The sequence below is a fragment of the Sminthopsis crassicaudata genome, chromosome 5 (assembly GCF_048593235.1).
Source record: "Sminthopsis crassicaudata isolate SCR6 chromosome 5, ASM4859323v1, whole genome shotgun sequence".
In the NCBI taxonomy this organism is placed as follows: Eukaryota; Metazoa; Chordata; class Mammalia; order Dasyuromorphia; family Dasyuridae; genus Sminthopsis; species Sminthopsis crassicaudata.
Window position 1 is genome coordinate 252,059,573 of NC_133621.1, and position 19,129 is coordinate 252,078,701.

The following is a 19,129-nucleotide window of genomic DNA, read 5'->3' on the forward strand; positions in this document are numbered from 1 at the left end:
AATCTTAAAGTGACTTATAAATGCTAGCTATTATTAAGATATGGGAAAATATTTCAGAAGTATCTTGTTTAATCCCTTCATTTTACAGATGGGAAAACAGAGATTGACAAAGGATAAGTAAGTGATTTTCTTAAGATTACTTGTGGATAAGTGGGATTTGACTTCAGACTCTCTGACTCAGAATCCAAGTACAACTTTTTCTAAACCCTGTTACTTTACCAAAAATTCTATACCTTATTTCTTACTGCATCACAATCTATTGTTGCAGGAGAGTGAATGACAATACAGTTGGCTATTATGTTAAAGCTAGGGCAGTTCAGTTTCTAGATGAAAATGAGAAAATTGTTAATTTGGAAAACAACAAGGAAAGTCATGTCACAATAGTTAAGCCTTTTGTAATGATCAAAAACAAGGTAAATTAGATTCAAAGTCAAAATCAGTTTTAAAAGCTAATCAATAGTAAAACTGCTATAGCAATACAAGCCAAAGAAGCAAGTCCTGAAATTCAGATTAATTTCACTTTATCATAGAAAGCAAGGGGAAAAAAATCACAGCAATATGAGTTCTATCTTAATCATGTCCTGTACCTTTATCTCTGATTCACATGTAGCAGGGAGAAAATTCACTCCATGACTTAGGGTATAAATAAACATAAACATTTAGGTATGGTGATTAGAAACTGGGACTGTTTTTATTGGTATAGGGGAAAGGTGATTTCTTCAACAGGTTAGCAACTTCTTTGTAACTTAGTGTCTTGGAGAGATGCCTCAAACAGAGATGTCACACCTACATATACACAGGTCATATACTCCTGACTCAAATCAGATAAAAATGTAATTGATAAATACTGAACAAAATAAAATAAAAATATAATATAAATAAAAATGTAAACAAAATAAAATAAAAATATAATAGAACATAATGAATAGTAATATAGTTTTCTAAGTCAATAGGTAGCTGGCTTTCTAGAGATAGACAAATAAAATATTAGTTTAAGGAATATAATTTTCTATCTGAGTTTGACATACTGCCTTAGAATAGTGAAAGGATAAGTAACTGGCCCAAAGTCATCCAGTCGGTATTTGTTTGAAGCAAGACTTGAATTCATGTCTTCCCAACTTAGAGACTGTCTCTAAATCCAGTATATGACTGACTCTAATATTAAAGATTTACTCTACTAAAAACAGGAGGAAAAAAATCTTAAGCATTTATTGTACCAAGTATTTTGCAAATATTTCTTTTGATTCTTATATCTTTGAGAGTTAAGTGCTATTATTGTTCCTATTTTGCAATTGAAGAAACTGGGGCCGACAGGATAATAAACAGAATAAAAATTCTATTATATTCCAAAGAAAGCAAAAAGTGTCTTCCTTTAGTAGGCCTCTTTTGATGGCCTTATAATTTCCTGAAATTGGCTAGGGTGACACTTTTTGAAGAAATGTCATTCTCTCTGGACAGCTTGGCAGTTACTTGTTTTGCCTTAAGAAATTAGAAATCTTCTTCTAGGAATTGATAAAGTCCTTTAAGGCACTTAATTTCAGCTTCAATTTCCTCATCTGTAAAATGGGGATAACAAAAGTACTTATTTCACAGGATTATCATGAAAATCAAATGAGTATGTATCTATTACACATCTAATACAGATAGATAGATATATATGGACATTCAATGTACATATATGTGTTTATCTATATATGTCTAAGATAAAAATGTATTTAAAATCATAAGCACATTGCACTTATAAGGTTTGCAAATCACTATGTATATATACACAGATATATTTGTATTAAATTTGTAAAGGGCTGAAACTGAGTTGATGCACTGAGGTCAGATGACTGAGCACTTGAGGCTAATTACCAATTGGACAATACTCTATTACCATATGCTTGGAGAATTACCCTGCCCATTATTCTGTACTGGCTGGATCTGTTGGTGTAAGAGGGATGAGAAGGTAGAGTAAGACAAGGGAGAGTTATTTTTTGACAGTGGAGAGAGAAAGAAGGTGTGGAGATTCTTATGACCATTCCTTTAACTGCTATCCCAAAAGACCAAGAATAAAAATCAAGGACTTTTGCTTATCCTGACTGGCTGATTCTAAGGTATCCAGGGTGCTAACGTAGTCATCACATTAAATATACATATATATGTATTCATATGTATATGTGTATATAATACTTTGCAAATCTTAAAAGTCCTATATATTTATTATATGTTATTATTGTTGGCACCTTAGATTGTAAAACGAATATTATTGTTTATAAAAGATTTCTTATTTCTTTCACTTACTCTCCACATCACTCTCTAAGACTTGTGTAAAGGCCATTTCTTATCTGGCACCTACAGTTTCTAATCATCTTGTATTTCTTCATCTGTTCCAAATACACTCCTGTTGCTTGGCTGTCATTTTACTTAGGTATAACTTTAAAAATCTTATTGAATATTTTCTCCAGTTATATGTTTAAAAATTTTTTTTAACATTTTTTTTCAAACTTTGAGTTTCAAATTCTTTTTTTCCCTTTCCTCCTCCCCCCCACTGAGAAGGCAGGCAATTTGACATAAATTATACATTTGTATACATTTCCATATAATTCATTGTGTGAAAGAAAACCAAGAAAAATAAACTTAAAAGTATCCTTGATGTGCATTTAGTTCTTTCTCAGGATCATTATATTGCTGAGAATAGCTAAGTTATTCATTCATATAATATTGCTGTTATTGTGTGCAATTTTCTCTTGTCTCTCTGCTCATTTCACTTTGCATTACGTTATCTAAGTCTTTCCGTGTGTGTGTGTGTGTGTGTGTGTGTGTGTGTGTGTGTTTTAAGAATATCCGGTTCATCATTTCTTTCTTTCTTTTTTCTTTATTAAAGTTTTTTATTTTTCAAAACATATGTGTGAACAATTCTTCAACATTAGCCCTTGCAAAACCTTGTGTTCCAATTTCCCACCCTTCCCCCAACCCCTCCCCTAGAAGGCAAGTAGTCCAATATATGTTAAACATGGTAGAAATATATGTTAAATCCAACATATGCATACATATTTATACAATTATCTTGCTGCATAAGAAAAATCAAATCAAACCAGAAAAAAGTGAGAAACAAAATAAAATACAAGCAAACAGTAACAAAAAGAGCGAAAATGCTATTTTGTGACCAGATCATCATTTCTTAAAGCACAATAATATTCTATCATAATTCCAACAACTTGTTCAGTTATTTCCCAATTGTGGACATCTTCTCAATTTCCAATTCTTTGCTACTACTAAAATAAATGCTTTAAATATTTTGTACATATAAGTTTTTTTTCTTTTCTTTTCTTTTTCTTTTTTTTTTTTTTTTTTTTTTTGTCTCTTTGAAATACAGACCTAGTAGTGGTATTACTTGGTCAAAGGTATGCATGGTTTTATAGCCCTTTGGGCATAGTTCCAAATTGCTTTTCAGAATGGTTGATAAATACACAAGTTGACCAATAGTATATTAGTATTTTAATTTTCTTACATTCCCTCCAATATTTGTTATTTTTTCTGACAATTAGTCAATCTGATAAGTGTGAAGTTGTAATTTTAATTTGCATTTTTGTCATCAATAGTGATTTATAGTATATGTGACTATGCATAGCTTTGATTATTTTGAATACTGTTTGTTCATATTCTTTCATCACTTATTAACTGAGAAATGGTTATTATTTCTACAAAATTGAGTTAGTTTTCTATATGTTTGAGAAATGAAGTCTTTTATCAGAGAAACTCACTATAAAACTTTTTTCACATTGATTACCAATTCTGTATTTCCTGCCATCATATTTTCCTTCTGTTTATCCTACTCTCTCTCTTTTAATCCTGCCAATTCTCAAAAGTATTTGCTTCTGACTTTTATTTTCCCCAAACTGCCTCCCTTCTATCACCTTCCCACCATACCTTCCCTTTCTCCCTTACCTTCTTACTTCTCTGTATACATATTCTACACCCAAATAAGTGTGTTTATTATTCCTTCTTTGAGCCAATTCAGATAAAAGTAAAGTCTATGTGCTCTCTTCCCCACTCCCCCTGTTTCCTCCTATACTGTAAAATCTCTTTTAGGTCTCTTATATGCCAGATAATTTATCCCATTATACCTTTCCTTTTCCCTTTCTCCCACTATATTCGTCTTTCTTATCTCTTCATTTTCTTTTTTAAATAGTCATACCATCACATTCAATTCAATTCACACCTCTGCTTTCTGACTATGTATACTCTTTCTAACTGCCCTAATAATGAGAAAGTTTTTAGGAGTTATAAATATAATTGTCCCACATAGAAATATAAGAAGTTTAATCTTATTGAATCCCTTATAATTTCTCTTTCTTATTTATCTTTTTAAGCTTTTTTTGCATCTTGTATTTGAAGGTCACATTTTCTATTCAGCTCTGTTCTTATCATCAGCAATACTTGAAAATCCTTTATTTTTTTCTTAATGATTATACTCAGTTTTTATGAGTAAGTGATTCTTGGTTGTAATTCTAGCTCTTTTGTCCTCTAGAATATTCTACTCCATACTTTCTAATCCTTTAATGCAGAAGTTGCTAAATCTTGTGTTATCCTGACTGTGGCTCCATGATATTTGAATTGTTCTATTTTGACTGCTTGTTCTGTTTTCTTCTTGCATTTGTCCATAATATTCCCAGGAGTATTCATTTGTTGATCACTTTTTTTTTTTTTTTTTTTTTTTTTTTCTGAGGCTGGGGTTAAGTGACTTGCCCATGGTCACACAACTAGGACTTAAGTGTTGAAGACCAGATTTGAACTCGGGTCCTCCTGAATTCAGGGCTGGTGCTCTATCCACTGCGCCACCTAGCTGCCCCCTGATCACTTTTAAGAGATGACCAGTGGGTCCTTTCAATTTCTGTTTTACCCACTAGTGCTAAATCTCAGAACAGTTTTTAAAAAATAATTATTTGAAAGATAATGTCCAGATTTTTGTTATCATAACTTTCAGGTATTTCAATAATTCTTAGTCTATTTCTCCTGGATTTACTTTCCAGATTATTTTACCAATAAGATATTTCACATTTTCTTCCCCCCCCATTTTGATTTTTTGATTGTTTCTTAATGTCTCATAAAGTCATTAGCTTTCACTTGCCCAATTCTAACTTTTAAGTAATTATTTTCTTCAGTGACCTTTTATACCTTCCTTTTCAGTTGACCTATTCTAATTTTAAAAAAAAAATTCACTTCAGTGAATTTTTGTATATTTTTGTATTTGGCTTTTTTGCTTTTCAAAGCATTCTCTTCATTGGACTTTTGTTCCTCTTTTACCATTTGTTTTATTTTAGGTGTTATTTTCTTCAATTTTTTTTTTTTGGTGCTTCCTTTACAAAGTGTTGACTCTTTTTATGATTTTCTTGCATCACTCTCACTTTTCTTTCTATTTTTGCTCTTCCATGATCTTAGACAAATTTGTATTTTATAGTTTTTTAAGAAAATAGCTTTTTATTTTCAAAATATATGCAAAGATAGTTTTCAACATTCACTCTTGCAAAATGTTTTTTCTCTCTCCTTTCTCCCCATTCCCTTTCCTAGACAGCAAGTAATCCCATATATGTTAAACATGTGCAATTCTTCTATACATATTTCCACAATTATGATGCTGCACAAGAAAAAATCAGGTCAAAAAGAGAAAAAAATGAGAAAGAAAACAAAATGCAAGCAAACAGAAACAAACATGGTGAAAATGCTGACATTCAATCCCCACAGCCCATTCTCTGGGTGCAATGTCTCTCTCCATCATGAATCTATTGGAATTGGCCTGATTCACCTCATTGTTTAAAAGAGCCACATTCATCTGAATTGGTCATTGGTATATAATCTTGCTGTTGCTGTGTACAATGATCTCTTGGTTCTGCTCATTTCATTTACATCAGTTCATTTAAGTCTCTCCAGGCATTTCTGAAATTATTCTGCTGATCATTTCTTATAGAATAATAATATTCTATAACAGTGGTCCTCAAACTTTTTAAATAGGGGGCCAGTTCACTGTTTCTCAGACTGTTGGAGGGCCAGACTATAGTAAAAACAAAAACTCACACTCTGTCTCTGCCCCTCAGCCCACTTGCCATAACCTGGCAGTCCACATAAAAGTCCTCAGTGGACTACATCTGGCCTGCCAGCCATAGTTTGAGAATCCTTATAATCTATAACATCATATACTATAACTTATTCAGCCATTCTCCAATTGATAGCCATACACTATTTCCAGTTCCTTTCTACTACAAAAAAGACTGCTACATTTTTTTGCACATGTGGATCCTTTTCCCTTTATTATGATCTCTTTTGGATACAGGTCCAGTACACTGCTAGATCAAAGGGTTTGCATAGTTTGATAGCTCTTTGGTCCAATTCATATTTTAATTAGAGGCTTTGGATGCAGGAATTTTGACTTTGTCTTCTTCTGAGTGTGTGTGTGTGTGTGTGTGTGTGTGTGTGTGTGTGTGTGTTTTGATCTTCCTTGTCATAATAGTAACTTTTGATGCTCAGAATTTGTTTTTCTATTTGCTCATTTCCTAGGCTATTTCTTGAGTTTTACCTCATGCTAAAGTGGGATTCTGTTTCCCAAGTGGAGGAAGAACTTTCCCAAGCTTCAGATTTTTTTGTTACAGCTGTTTTCAGAGGTAATTCTGGTGATGTTTTTGGTTCTTTCAAGGTAGTATAACTTAGCTAGTGATGTATTTACTACTCTCTCTTATACTGTGCATTTGTGGACAATCATAAGTACTCTTTTCAACCCTGGGACTGTGATCAGACCCCTGTTCCCCTGCAGTCAAACGCTCCTTCTCACCCTGGGAATAAGATCTAGGACCATAACCCATCTTCAATTATAAGCAAAGCATCAGAGTGCTGCTCCTGGTGCCAGCAGAGAGACCCTCCTAAACTTGCATTTGATCCATAGTCAGATCCCTTATAGTTGGTAGACTGAGAGGTCTGGAAACTACCTCTGTTGCCACTTATTCAGTCAACTGGATGCATGCTACTTATTCTCTAAGGTGTGGTCTGGGGATAGCCTGTATTCCTCTCTCATCCTGTTGTAATAGACCTTTCTTATCAACCTTATAAGTTATTTTGGATTGGAAAATTGTTTAACTCTGTCTTTTGTGGATTCTACCACTATAATATTTGTTTAGAGTCATTATTTAAAAGTACTTGGAGGGGTTCGGGCGATCTCAGGCAAAGTCCCTGCTTTTACACCACCATCTTGGCTCCACCTCCAAATTTCTTTTTCATTTTATTTTTTAACTAGGCTGTGACCTAGACTGAGTCTGTAAGATGAGCATATCAATCATGTTATAATTACTCATGTATGACTCCACAGGAAAGCCCTATTGTTAACACTGCTAAAGGAAGACTATATTAGCTGCAATGGAAACTCATAGAGTTCTGAAGTTCTGAGTAAGCTTGAAATATGTGTATCATACCTTAAAGGGCTACTCTATAGAATTTAATGAGAAGTTGCTCAATATCTGTAAGGAGAAATTCTTTCTCTCTCTCTCTCTCTCTCTCTCTCTCTCTCTCTCTCTCTCTCTCTCTCTCTCTCTCTCTCTTTTTGGCAATCCTGTTTTCAAAGTGCTTTCTAAAAGCTTAGGTCCTTTGATTTACCCTAACATAACAGAAATCGCTCATAAACTTAGATATTTTATCAGTCTTGGTGTGCTATCCAATTTGCCTACATTTAATTTGTGATGATTTTCTTAATGAGGTATCCTATGGAAATAATTTGCTATAAGTATTACAGAGATATTATAGGGGGGTTAGACACACTATGTCAGCATCTGAATGAATGTTAATTGTGACTCTAAGAGGTACAAAATAGCTAAGTAGTTTCATGCTTTCTGCTTCCATGGCATATCCTGTATTTGGACATGGTTCATTACTACATGTCTTGAATGCATTCCTCTTAAAATCCCTATTTTCTAATCAAAGCTTAACTGAAATTCTAGTTTATACATAGACCTTCATTGATCCTAGATGCTTATGGTCCCTCAACCAAATTTCTGGGGGTGTATGTTTGACATGATTTTTTGTGTTTATCTTCACTGAAATCCAGTATTCTATATATGCCATATCTATATATCTACATATATATATATGTAGATATCTATATCTATATCTCTCTATATATATTATATTGATATACTACCCACGCACATACACACACACACACACACACACACACACACTCATACACCCACATGTATTCCATTCATATATTAAATTCCTTGAAGTTGGGAACTGTAACATTTTTGTCTGTATCTTGGTGCGTAGCAGAATGCCTAGCACATAATAGAAGCTTAATAAATGCTATTTCAAAAGAAATCAATTTATTGCTCTTCTCTTATGCCTAGGACACTTTCTTTTGCTTTTTCAAAGCCTATAAACGGACTTTCTATAAACAGCTTTTAAAGGCCAGATGAAGCAAGGTAGTGATTCACATTACATATTTTTCTTTGAATCATTTCTTAGCACAAAATTAGAAAGCCTATAGTATGATTAATTAATGTATGATGATTCATGTGGGGAAGGTGGCAGTTAGGTGGCGTATGAAGTCCTGGACTTTGAATCAGGAAGATTTGAGTTCAAATTTGGCTTCAAATACTTACTGGCTATGTGACCCAAGGCAAGTGACTTAATTGTTGTCTCCCTCAGTTTCCTTACTTATAAAATAAGAATCCTTGCAAGGATCATATTTGTAAAGATCTTAGAGAAGTACCTGACATATAGTAGGCAATTAATAAATGCATGTGTTTAAAAAATCTGCATTTTAGCTAATTTTTATATAAAATTTTGCAAAAGAATTTCCTATAAATTATTTTGATCCTTGAAACAATCATATGAAGTAGGTGCTATTATTATTCCTATTATGTAGATAAGCAAACTGAGGCTCAGAAACTTGCTTAAGATCACACAAGCTAGGGGGAGCTCAGTCTCTATCTGATTCATCCCGGACAAATCTTTTAACCACTCAAAGTCTCAAGTAACTAGGCTATGAGTTGTAGCACAGTTATTGATTTGCTTTGGTAGAGGGAGATTCCTCTCAGGAAGTTCCTTAAAATTTCCTTGAAAAAAACAAGTTGCTTAATGGAAATAATTATGCATTATGATTTTGTTCATTCATTTCTAACACTTTGTGATCCTCTTTAGGGTTTTCTTGGCAAAGATATGGAAATGTTTTGTCATTTTCTTCTCTAGCTCATTTTACAGAAAAGAAAATTGAGACAGTGCTAAGTGACTTTCTCGGGGTCACACAGCTAGTAAGGCTTTGGAGGCAGATTTGAACTGAGGTCTTCTTGACCATTGTTCCACAAAGCTGCGTACATTGATAATTATGATAGCATAAAGAAAAATCCATAGCATTGGACAAGGAGAGTTGAGTAAGTCTATTTATCAGTTCAAATTTCCTTTTAAAGTTATAACTCTTGTTTCCCTTGAATTGTATCCTTGCTTGATATTTTCATTATGACCCATTTCTAACCCACTTGGCTTTTATTTCCTATGCAAAATTTATGTGGAGATCAACAAACATGTAATCCTCTATACAAGAAGTTGTAAGATGAATCCTTGAGGATTAATCTTGGTGCTAAGTGTTGAGTTCAAATTGTCTGCATGTAAGTTTTAGTTGTATCCTACTTGGGTCCTTAAAAACTCCAGTGATGGCAGCACAATTTGTAAGGAATTGGAAAGATGGCTTGTGTCTATTAGATTTTATAAATTTATGTTGAAGAAAACATACATCATTATGAATACATCATTATAATGCCAATTACAGTTTTTTAAATTTTCATTATGCTCTATAGCAATGTGTTTAAATGAGAAACCAACTATTCTGCCATGACTGTACCAACCTTGTCTGGAAGAAACATAAGTTATTACAAATTAAAATTTCTTGATATATTCAGTATCCTCTAAACATTATGTGATTTGAGGAAGCAATGGTTCACCAAATTTGTGAGTCCATCTTTGTGAAAGTATTAGAGAGGTCTATTAGGGAGAGAGATAACATGGAGTGACAGAAAGTATGCTGGTCCAGGTTCAATACACCAAATTGTATTTTCAATACACAGAATTTATAAAAATGTCCGACCTGGAAGGTACTTCAGAGATCAACTAGCCCAGATACTTCTAGGTTCAAAACCTGTAGCCAAGTTTGCAGTATCAGGCAAGACTTTCCCACTCCCAATGTTCTGGCTAGTGTTGACTCAGTCAAGATGTCTTCATATAGGATCAATGATTTAGTGTTGGAAAGGACTCCAGAAGCAATTTTATCCAACTCCCTCATTTTGGCACTTAAAATAACTGAGACTAGAGAAGTCAAATGAAACATCCATAGACATCCCAATTCTGCATTAAATGAATCACATTTTGAACTGAAGCTTCTTAATTTCAAATCCTGAACGACTTTCATAGATCCATGTTGTCTCTCATGTATATCAAATTTAGAATCTTAAGAAAACATATTCACAAAAATCCTATTCTTATGTCTCATCATGCTTTGAAAATACCCCTGATTTGTTTTTAACATTGTTAAGATTAGGGGGCAGCTAGGTGGTGCAGTGGATAGAGCACCAGCCTTGAATTCAGGAGGACCCCGAGTTCAAATATGGTCTAAGACACTTAACACTTCTTAGCTGTGTGACCCTGGGCAAGTCACTTAACCCCAGCCTCAGGAAAAAAACAAAAACAAAAACAAAAAACAAAACATTGTTAAGATTAGATGATTCCTCAGTAATTATGTAGTGTGATGAGTCCCTATTCAGTTATTTTTCAGTACAGTCTGACTCTTTGTGTTCCTGATTTGGAGTTTCTTGGTAAAGTTACTGGAGAGGTTTGCCATTTTCTTCTCCAACTCATTTGCAGATAAGGAAATTGAGGCAAAAATAGAATTTTATTATTATTATTATTATTATTATTATTATTATTATTATTATTATTATTATTATTATAGGTTTTTATTGACAAAACATGTGCATGGGTAATTTTTCAACATAGACACTTGCAAACACTTTTGTTCCACTTTTTCTCCTTCCCTCCACCCTCTCCCCTAGATGTCAGGCAGTCCATCCATGTTAAACATGTTAAAGCATATATTAAATACAATATATTTATACAGTTACCTATTATTCAGTTAACTATTTATACAGTTACCTTGTTGCAGAAGAAAAATCGGATTTAGAAAGAAGGTAAAAAATAATCTGGGAAGAAAAACAAAAATGCAAGCAAACAATAACAGAAAGAGTGTAAATGCTATGTTGAAGTCCATACTCATTTCCCAGTGTTCTTTTGCTACATGTAGCTGGTTCTGTTCATCACTGATCAATTGGAACTGATTTGGATGCTTTCCTTACCAAAGATAGCCACTTGCATCAGAATTGATCCTCATATAGTATTGTTGTTAAAGTGTATAATGATCTCCTGGTTCTGCTCATTTTACTTAACATCAGTTCATGTAAATCTTTCCAAGCCTCTCTGTATTCATTCTGCTTGTCATTTCTTATAGAACAATAATATTCCATAACATTTATATATCACAATTTACTCAGCCATTCTCCAATTGATAGCCATCCATTCAACTTCCAATTTCTAGCCACTATGAAAAGGGCTGCCACAAATATTTTTGCACATGTGGATCTTTCTCTTCTTTAATATCTATCTCTTTAGCATATAAACCCAGTAGTAACAGTCTTGGATCAAAGGGTTATACGCAGTTTTATAACTTTTTGAGTATAGTTCCAAATTGCTCTTCAGAATGATTGAATCCATTCACAACTCCACCAACAATGCATCAGTGTTCCACTTTTTCCACATCACCTCCAACATTTGCCATTATCTTTTCCTGTCATCTTAGCCAATCTGACATGTGTGTAATGATATCTCAGAGTTGTCTTAATTTACATTTCTCTGATCAATAGTGATTTGGAACACTCTTTCATATGAGTGGATATAGTTTCAATTTTATTATCTGAGAATTGCCTGTTCATATCCTTTGACCATTTATCAATTGGAGAATGGCTTGATTTCTTATAAATTAGAATCAGTTCTCTATATATTTTGGAAATGAGGCCTTTATCAGAACCTTTAACTGTAAAAATGTTTTCCCAGTTTATTGCTTCCTTCCTAATCTTGTTTGCATTAGTTTTGTTTGTATAAAATTTTTAAACTTGATATAATTAAAATTTACTATTTTGTGATCAGTAATGATCTCTAGTTCTTCTTTGATCACAAATTCCTTCATCTTCCACAAGTTTGAGAGGTAAACTATCCTATGTTCTTTTAATTATTTATAATCTCAGTCTTTATGCCTAAATCATGAACCAATTTTGATCTTATCTTAGTGTATGATCTCAAGTGTAGGTCCATGCCTAGTCTCTGCCATACTGATTTCCAGTTTTCCAGCAGTTTTTGTCAAATAGTGAATTCTTATTGGGATCTTTGAGTTTGTTAAACACCAGATTGCTATAGTTATTGACTATTTTGTCCTGTGAACCTAACTTATTCCATTGATCAATTAGTCTATTTCTTAGCCAATAACAAATGTTTTTGGTGCTTTATAATATCATTTTAGATCAGCTACAGCTTTTTTTTTTCATTAGTTCCCTTGAAATTCTTGACTTTTTGTTCTTCCAGATGAATTTTGTTATTTTTTTTCTAGGTCATCAAAGTAGTTTCTTGGGAGTCTGATTGGTATAACACTAAATAAATAGATTAGTTTAGGTAGTTTTGTCATCTTTATTATATCTGCTGGGCCTATCCAAGAACACTTAATATTTTTCCAGTTGTTTAGATCTGTCTTTATTTGTGTGGAAAGTGTTTTGTAGTTTTGCTTATATCCTTCTTGACTTTCCTTTGGCAGATAGATTCCCAAATATTTTATACTATTGGTAGTTATTTTACATGGGTTTTCTCTTTGTATCTCTTTCTATTGGATTTTGTTGGTGATGAATAAAAATGCTGAGGATTTATGTGGATTTATTCTGTAACCTGGAACTTTGCTAAAATTGTGGATTATTTCTAATAGCTTTTTAGCAGAATCTTTAGGGTTCTCTAAGTATATCATCATTGCATCTGCAAAGAGTGATAATTTGTTTTCCTCATTACCTACTCTAATTCCTTTAATATCTTTTTCATTTCTTATTGCCAAAGCTAGCATTTCTAATTCAATATTGAATAGTAATGGTGATAATGGACAACCTTGTTTCACTCCTCATTTTATTGGGAATGGTTCCAGTTTATCACCATTACAGATAGATGCTATTGACAATTTTTAAGGAAAAGTCCATTTATTCCCATACTTTCTAGTGTTCTTAAGAGAAATATATATATATATATATATATATATATATATATATATATATATATATATATATATATATATATTTTATATATATATATATATATATATATATATATTGTATTGTATCAAATACTTTTGAGATGATCATATGATTTTTGTTAATTTGGTGATTGATATAGTCAATTATGTTAATAGTTTTCTTAATATTGAACCAGCTCTGAATTCCTAGTATAAATTCTATCTGGTCATGCTGTATTATCCTGGGGCTGATTTTCTGTAATCTTTTTGCTAATATTTTGTTTGATATTTTTACACCAATGCTCATTAGGGAGATTGGCCTATAATTTTCTTTCTCTGTTTTCATCCTACCTGGTTTAGGTATTAATACCATATCTGTGTCATAAAAGGAATTTGGTATGACTCCTTCAATCCCTATTTTTTCAAATAGTTTATATAGCATTGGAGTTAATTCTTCTTTAAATGTTTGGTAGAATTCACATGGAAATCCATCTTTTCCTGGAGATTTTTTCTTAAGTAGTTGATTAATAGCTTGTTCTATTTCTTTTTCTAAAATTGAACTGTTTAATCAATTTACTTCTTCCTCTGTTACTCTGGGCAACCTATATTTTTGAAGGTATTTGTTCATTTCATTTAAGTTATCAAATTTAATGGCATAACATTAGGCAAAGTAACTTCTAATCATTGTTCTAATTCCTGCTTTATTAGTGGCAAGTTCTCCCTTTTCATTTTTAAGACTAACAATTTGAAGGGGCAGAGCCAAGATGGCAGAGGGGACACATATGTGTATCTAAGCTCTTCCTTACTCTCAGATTACTTCTTCTAAGAAACTGTCTTGTAATAGTGCTTAACTGTCAAATACCATGAATACTGGGAATACAACATATCACCAATAGGAGATATTCCCAAAATTTGCCAGAAAACGTCTGTTTTTGCTCACAGGTGGGGAAGGCTAGGTCAGACAGAGTGTCAGGCATGTTGGCAGTGAGAACACAGAAGATAGCTCACACTGAGCAGACCAGAGGGAGGGCAGGGTGTGGTCTCAGCTAATGGAAAATTTGGGGGGAGAACTTTACTACACTGTTGGCTATTCTGCTCAGACAGCAGGCCAGTACATTAGCAGAGAAGCTATAAATGCAAAGGGTAAAGACTATAATCCCAAAACATTAGAGTCTCTTGGGACCTAGCCACACCCACCCAGCATTGGGAGGGACTCAGCATGATCTCAGCACACAGACATTGGGCACTAGACAGAAGCTGACCACAGTATAGACACTAATCTCAGTGCAGCTGCTGATCCCAGCACAGCCATTGCTGTCCTACTACTGCTTCACTGCTAATTCTATTGTCTGTAGAGGAAGCTTGGTGATACCACACTGTCCTAAAAACAGACTGCAGGTTTTTGTTTGTTTGTTTGTTTGTTTTTTTCAAAATGAGTAAAAAGATAAAGCAGGCTCAAACTATAGATACTTCTATATTGATAGAGAGCAGACTTCAAACCCTGAGGAGACTAAAAAGAGATTGTCTCTAGATGAAACCCCAAAGGTGGATGTAATCTGACACCCACCACACAAGGCTCTCGTGTCTTACAAGAGAGCAAAAAGAAATTTTCAGTGAGGTGGGAGAAGTTTCTCTGTAAATCAAATATGTCTAATATTTCTCTTTGAGCCAGTTGTGATGAGAATAAGATTCACACTATGTTCATAGGTTTCCTCTGCCTCTTTGTGAGATGTAGTATCTCCACTTTTCCCTTTTTCTGGTACAATTTCCTTTTTACCTTTTTATATTTTAACAGTTATGTATATACTCTATGTATACTAATAACAGAAATATAGTTCTCAAGAGTTCTTTTTACCTTTTTATGCTTCTCTTGAGTCCTATGTTTGGAGATCAAACTTTTTATTTAGTTCTGTTTTTTTCATCAGAAATCAATGGAATTCGCCTATTTCATTGAATATCCATCTTCTTCCATGCAAGAAAATGCTCACTTTGGCTGGGTAAGTTATTCTTGGCTGCATACAAAGTTTCTTAGCCTTTTAGAATATCAGATTCTAGGCCCTTTGATCCTTTAATATACATGCTGCTAGATTCTGAGTATTATTTATTGTAGCTCATCTGTATTTGAATTGTTTTTTTTTCCTAGTTGCTTGTAGTATATTTTCCTTGGTCTGATAGTTCTAAAATTTAGCCACAATATTTCTCCTAATCAATGAATTATTTCAATGTCTATTTTACCTTCTGTTTTTATAACATCTGGGTAGTTTTCTTTGATGATTTCCTGAAAAATAGTGTCTAGGCTCTTTTTTTTTCATCATGATTTTCAGGGAGTCCAATAATCTTTAGATTATCTCTCCTATAACTATTTTCCATATCCATTGTTTTCCCAAGTAGGTATTTAACTTTTTTTTCCTATTTTTAAATTTTTTTGGTTTTGTTTGACTGATTCTTAGTGTCTACTCGAGTCATTTCCAATTGTTCAATTCTCATTTTTAATGAATTATGTTCTTCATTTACTTTTTTATTCCTTTTTGTAATTGTCCAATTGAGTTTTAAAATGAGTTGTTTTGTTCTATGGAATTTTTTTCCATTTCAACAATTCCAATTTCAATTTTTAATGAATTATTTTCTTTTTCCAATTCACTAATTCTGTTTTTCACGGAGTTGATTTCTTTATCCACTCTATCTTTTAATGAGTATGATGAGTTATCCACTCCTTCTTGCAAAGCTTCCCTTTCCTTTCCTTCCCCATTTTTCTTCTAGCTCTTTTTAAAGAGCCTTTTAAATTTCTTTTATGAGAGCCTTGTGTGATGAACAGCAGGTTATATATATATATCACCATTTGGGACTTCATCTGGAGACAATCTGCTTTTAGTCTCCTCACAGTTTGAAGTCTGCTCTCTATTAGTATAGAAACTATCTATAGTTAGAGCCTGCTTTGCCTTTTTTACTCATTTTAACGAAACAAAACAAAATAAAACGCTGCAGTTTGCTTTGGGGGCAATGTGTGGTTACTGAGCTTCATTAACAGACAATAGGAAGTAGCAGTGAAGCAGTAGTTGGATAGCAGTTGCTATGCTGGGATTAGCATCTGTGCTGAGTTCAGCATTGCACACTTAGATAGCACTTAGTCCTCCCAGTGCTGGGTCACCAGGTCCTAATTGATTCTAGCATTTTGGGGGTTATAGTCTTTATCCCCTTTGTTTACAGTCTCTCTGATCTACTGGCTTGATGCCAGAGCAGAGTAGCCGACACTGTGGTAAAGTTCTCCCTTCAAATTTTCAGCCTGCAAGGACCACACCCTGCCCCCTTTAGTTTGCTTAGTGTGAACTGTTTCCCATGCTCTCACTGCCTACTTTCCTGATTCTGTTCCTGGCCTAGCACTGTTCCATCCCCATGTGCCAGCAAAAAACATCTTTTCTGGTGAATTTTGAGATTATTTCTGTTGGTAATGTGTTGTATTCCCAATATTCGTGAGTTTTGATAGTCAAACACTAATTCCAATGCTGATTTTCAAAAAAACAACTTTTTGAAGGTAAAGGAGAGTTCAGAAAGACACGTGTGTCCACTCCACCATCTTGGCTTCTCCCAATCTTTGAGGCAAATAAAATTAAGTGACTTACCCAGGTCACGTTAATTAATATGTGTCTGAAGCTGAGATTTAAACATATGTCTTCCTGACTCCAGAGCAGGTATTCTATCAACTTCCTTATTTATTCATCAGACACATCTGCTATTTCTATACAGAGCACTAAAAATTCCCTAATGATTGTTAAACAAACCCTCTAGATTACAATCATGTTCATCTAGAAAGTTTCCCAATTCTGTAATGTGCTCTCAATGACTTTATCATCTTAAGTCCAAGAATTCAGTTTGCCAAATCAGTCTCTTGAAAATTTCAAAGCCAAGAAATTCAAATTAGCTTTTTTTGTATAAAACATTCAAAGAGAAATGAGGCAGAAAATGCCAAAATATTTCACAAGTATCCTTCTTTTGACTTCTTATAATATTATTGTTCCCAACAAGTCAGGAATGTATTATTCCATAGAAATCCAAGCATCCTTTGATGTCAGATCTCAGATGGAAAAAATACTACAGACTTTTTCCTCAGTAGATACCAAGCTTCAGGCATTGGAGTAAGACCAAGGAAAAACAGATGTTAATGAATTATTTCATATTATTATGCATTGTATAATCAATGCTTTACAATTATATAAAGCACTGAAGGGACAATATAAAATCTAATAAGGCTTTTAAAAATTTTCTCACATTATTAGAAGTTTTATTTTCTTTAACAAATCACTTTGTTTTATTAGCTCTAGAGCTAAATTCATTCTCAATTTGCTCCTCCTACAATGAGTGGATGTGAATATTTACTGATTTTCAAACTCCATTATTTATTGTAAATTGTCCAAGCTAAGAACTGGTCTCTCTAAAAAATGTTAAGTCTAAAAAACCTGTGGATGGAAATAAAGTGAATCAATAAGATGTTTTTATAGCTGAAATTTTCAATTCAACTTTAATTATTGGATTCTTCAAAAAATCTTGAAGTAGGTAGTTATAATATAATTTAAATTCCAAGGTAGAATACAATGTTGTTTAGTATAAAGATTACTGAAACAATTGTTCTGAGATCAGTTTTGACAAGCTTATTTATATTAAAAGGAGCCCAGTGATTTTTTGTTTCAAGAACAGGCAGTAGATAGAGAATTGTTACTGAAGTCAGGAGATCAGAGTTCAAATTTGGCCATAGATACTTAGTAGTTGTCTGTTCCTAAGCATGTCATTTATTCCCTGTTTGCTTCAATTCCCCCAAGTGCAAAATGAGAATAATAATAGCAGTTACACATCAAGGCATATTGAGAGCATCAAATGAGATAATAATTGTAAAAGTATGCCTAACGCATAGTATGCACTATTTAAATGTTATTATAATATGCTATGTGGCAAATTAATAAATGCATAGTTATATTGTGAAATATTTATTTCAACCAAATTTTGTTAGTAATCTAGAATATAATTATAAACAGAATGAAAAGAAATCACACAATCCACCTATCAAGATAATTATTGCTAGAACATATAGCTAATCATGACTAGGACATACATAGTATATTAAGATTTGCAAAATGTTTTAAAAATAATTAGCGGGGACTTCCAGCCAAGATGGCAGAGAAGAGGCACACAGTTGCTTGAGCTCCATGTTTTCTCTCAGAATTTATTTCATGACAAGCCTCAGAATTAATGCTTGACCAGAATAAAACCCACAAATAATTACCAACAGAAGACGTCCTTGAAATTCAACAGAAAAGGTCTGTTTTTGCTCCAGGGAGGGAACGAACAGAACCGGGCAGGCTGAGGGCAAACAGCAAGAGCAAAGCAGCTCATACTGTGAAGACCTGTAGGGGGATGGGTTTTGATCTCTGCCATTTTTTTGGAATGACCTTTGTGTGGATATTCTGTCTTGGCAGCAAGCCAGGATCAGCAGAGAAGCTGTAAACACAGAAGGTAAAGAATAAAACCCTGAAAAGCTAGTGTCTCTCTGGACCTGGCCACCCTTACCCTCACCTGGAGTGACTCAGAACGTTCTTAGAGCCTCAGAACCTCAGAGCATAGACACAGCGCAGCTATTGCTGTCCTTGTGCCTTGCTGCTGTCTCCCGCAGTCTGTAGAGGAAGCCCCATAACACCATCCAGCCCCACCTCACCCCCAAAAGAAGATCATTTGTTTTCCTTATTAATTTGTTTTCTTTGATTCTTCTCTGACAAAATGAACAAAAAATTTAAAAGAGCTCTAACC

The 19,129-nt window shown here is 33.5% G+C and overlaps 1 protein-coding gene across 1 annotated transcript in view; it reads left to right on the forward strand.

The window, feature by feature from the left end:
* LOC141543968 (uncharacterized) overlaps positions 1–19,129 on the forward strand; it is a 277,613-nt gene that overhangs the window by 249,577 nt on the left and 8,907 nt on the right. Inside the window, exon 3 of the mRNA XM_074269624.1 lies at positions 15,259–15,330. Coding sequence (XP_074125725.1) covers positions 15,259–15,330 — 72 coding nt within the window. The remainder of the gene's footprint in view (positions 1–15,258; positions 15,331–19,129) is intronic.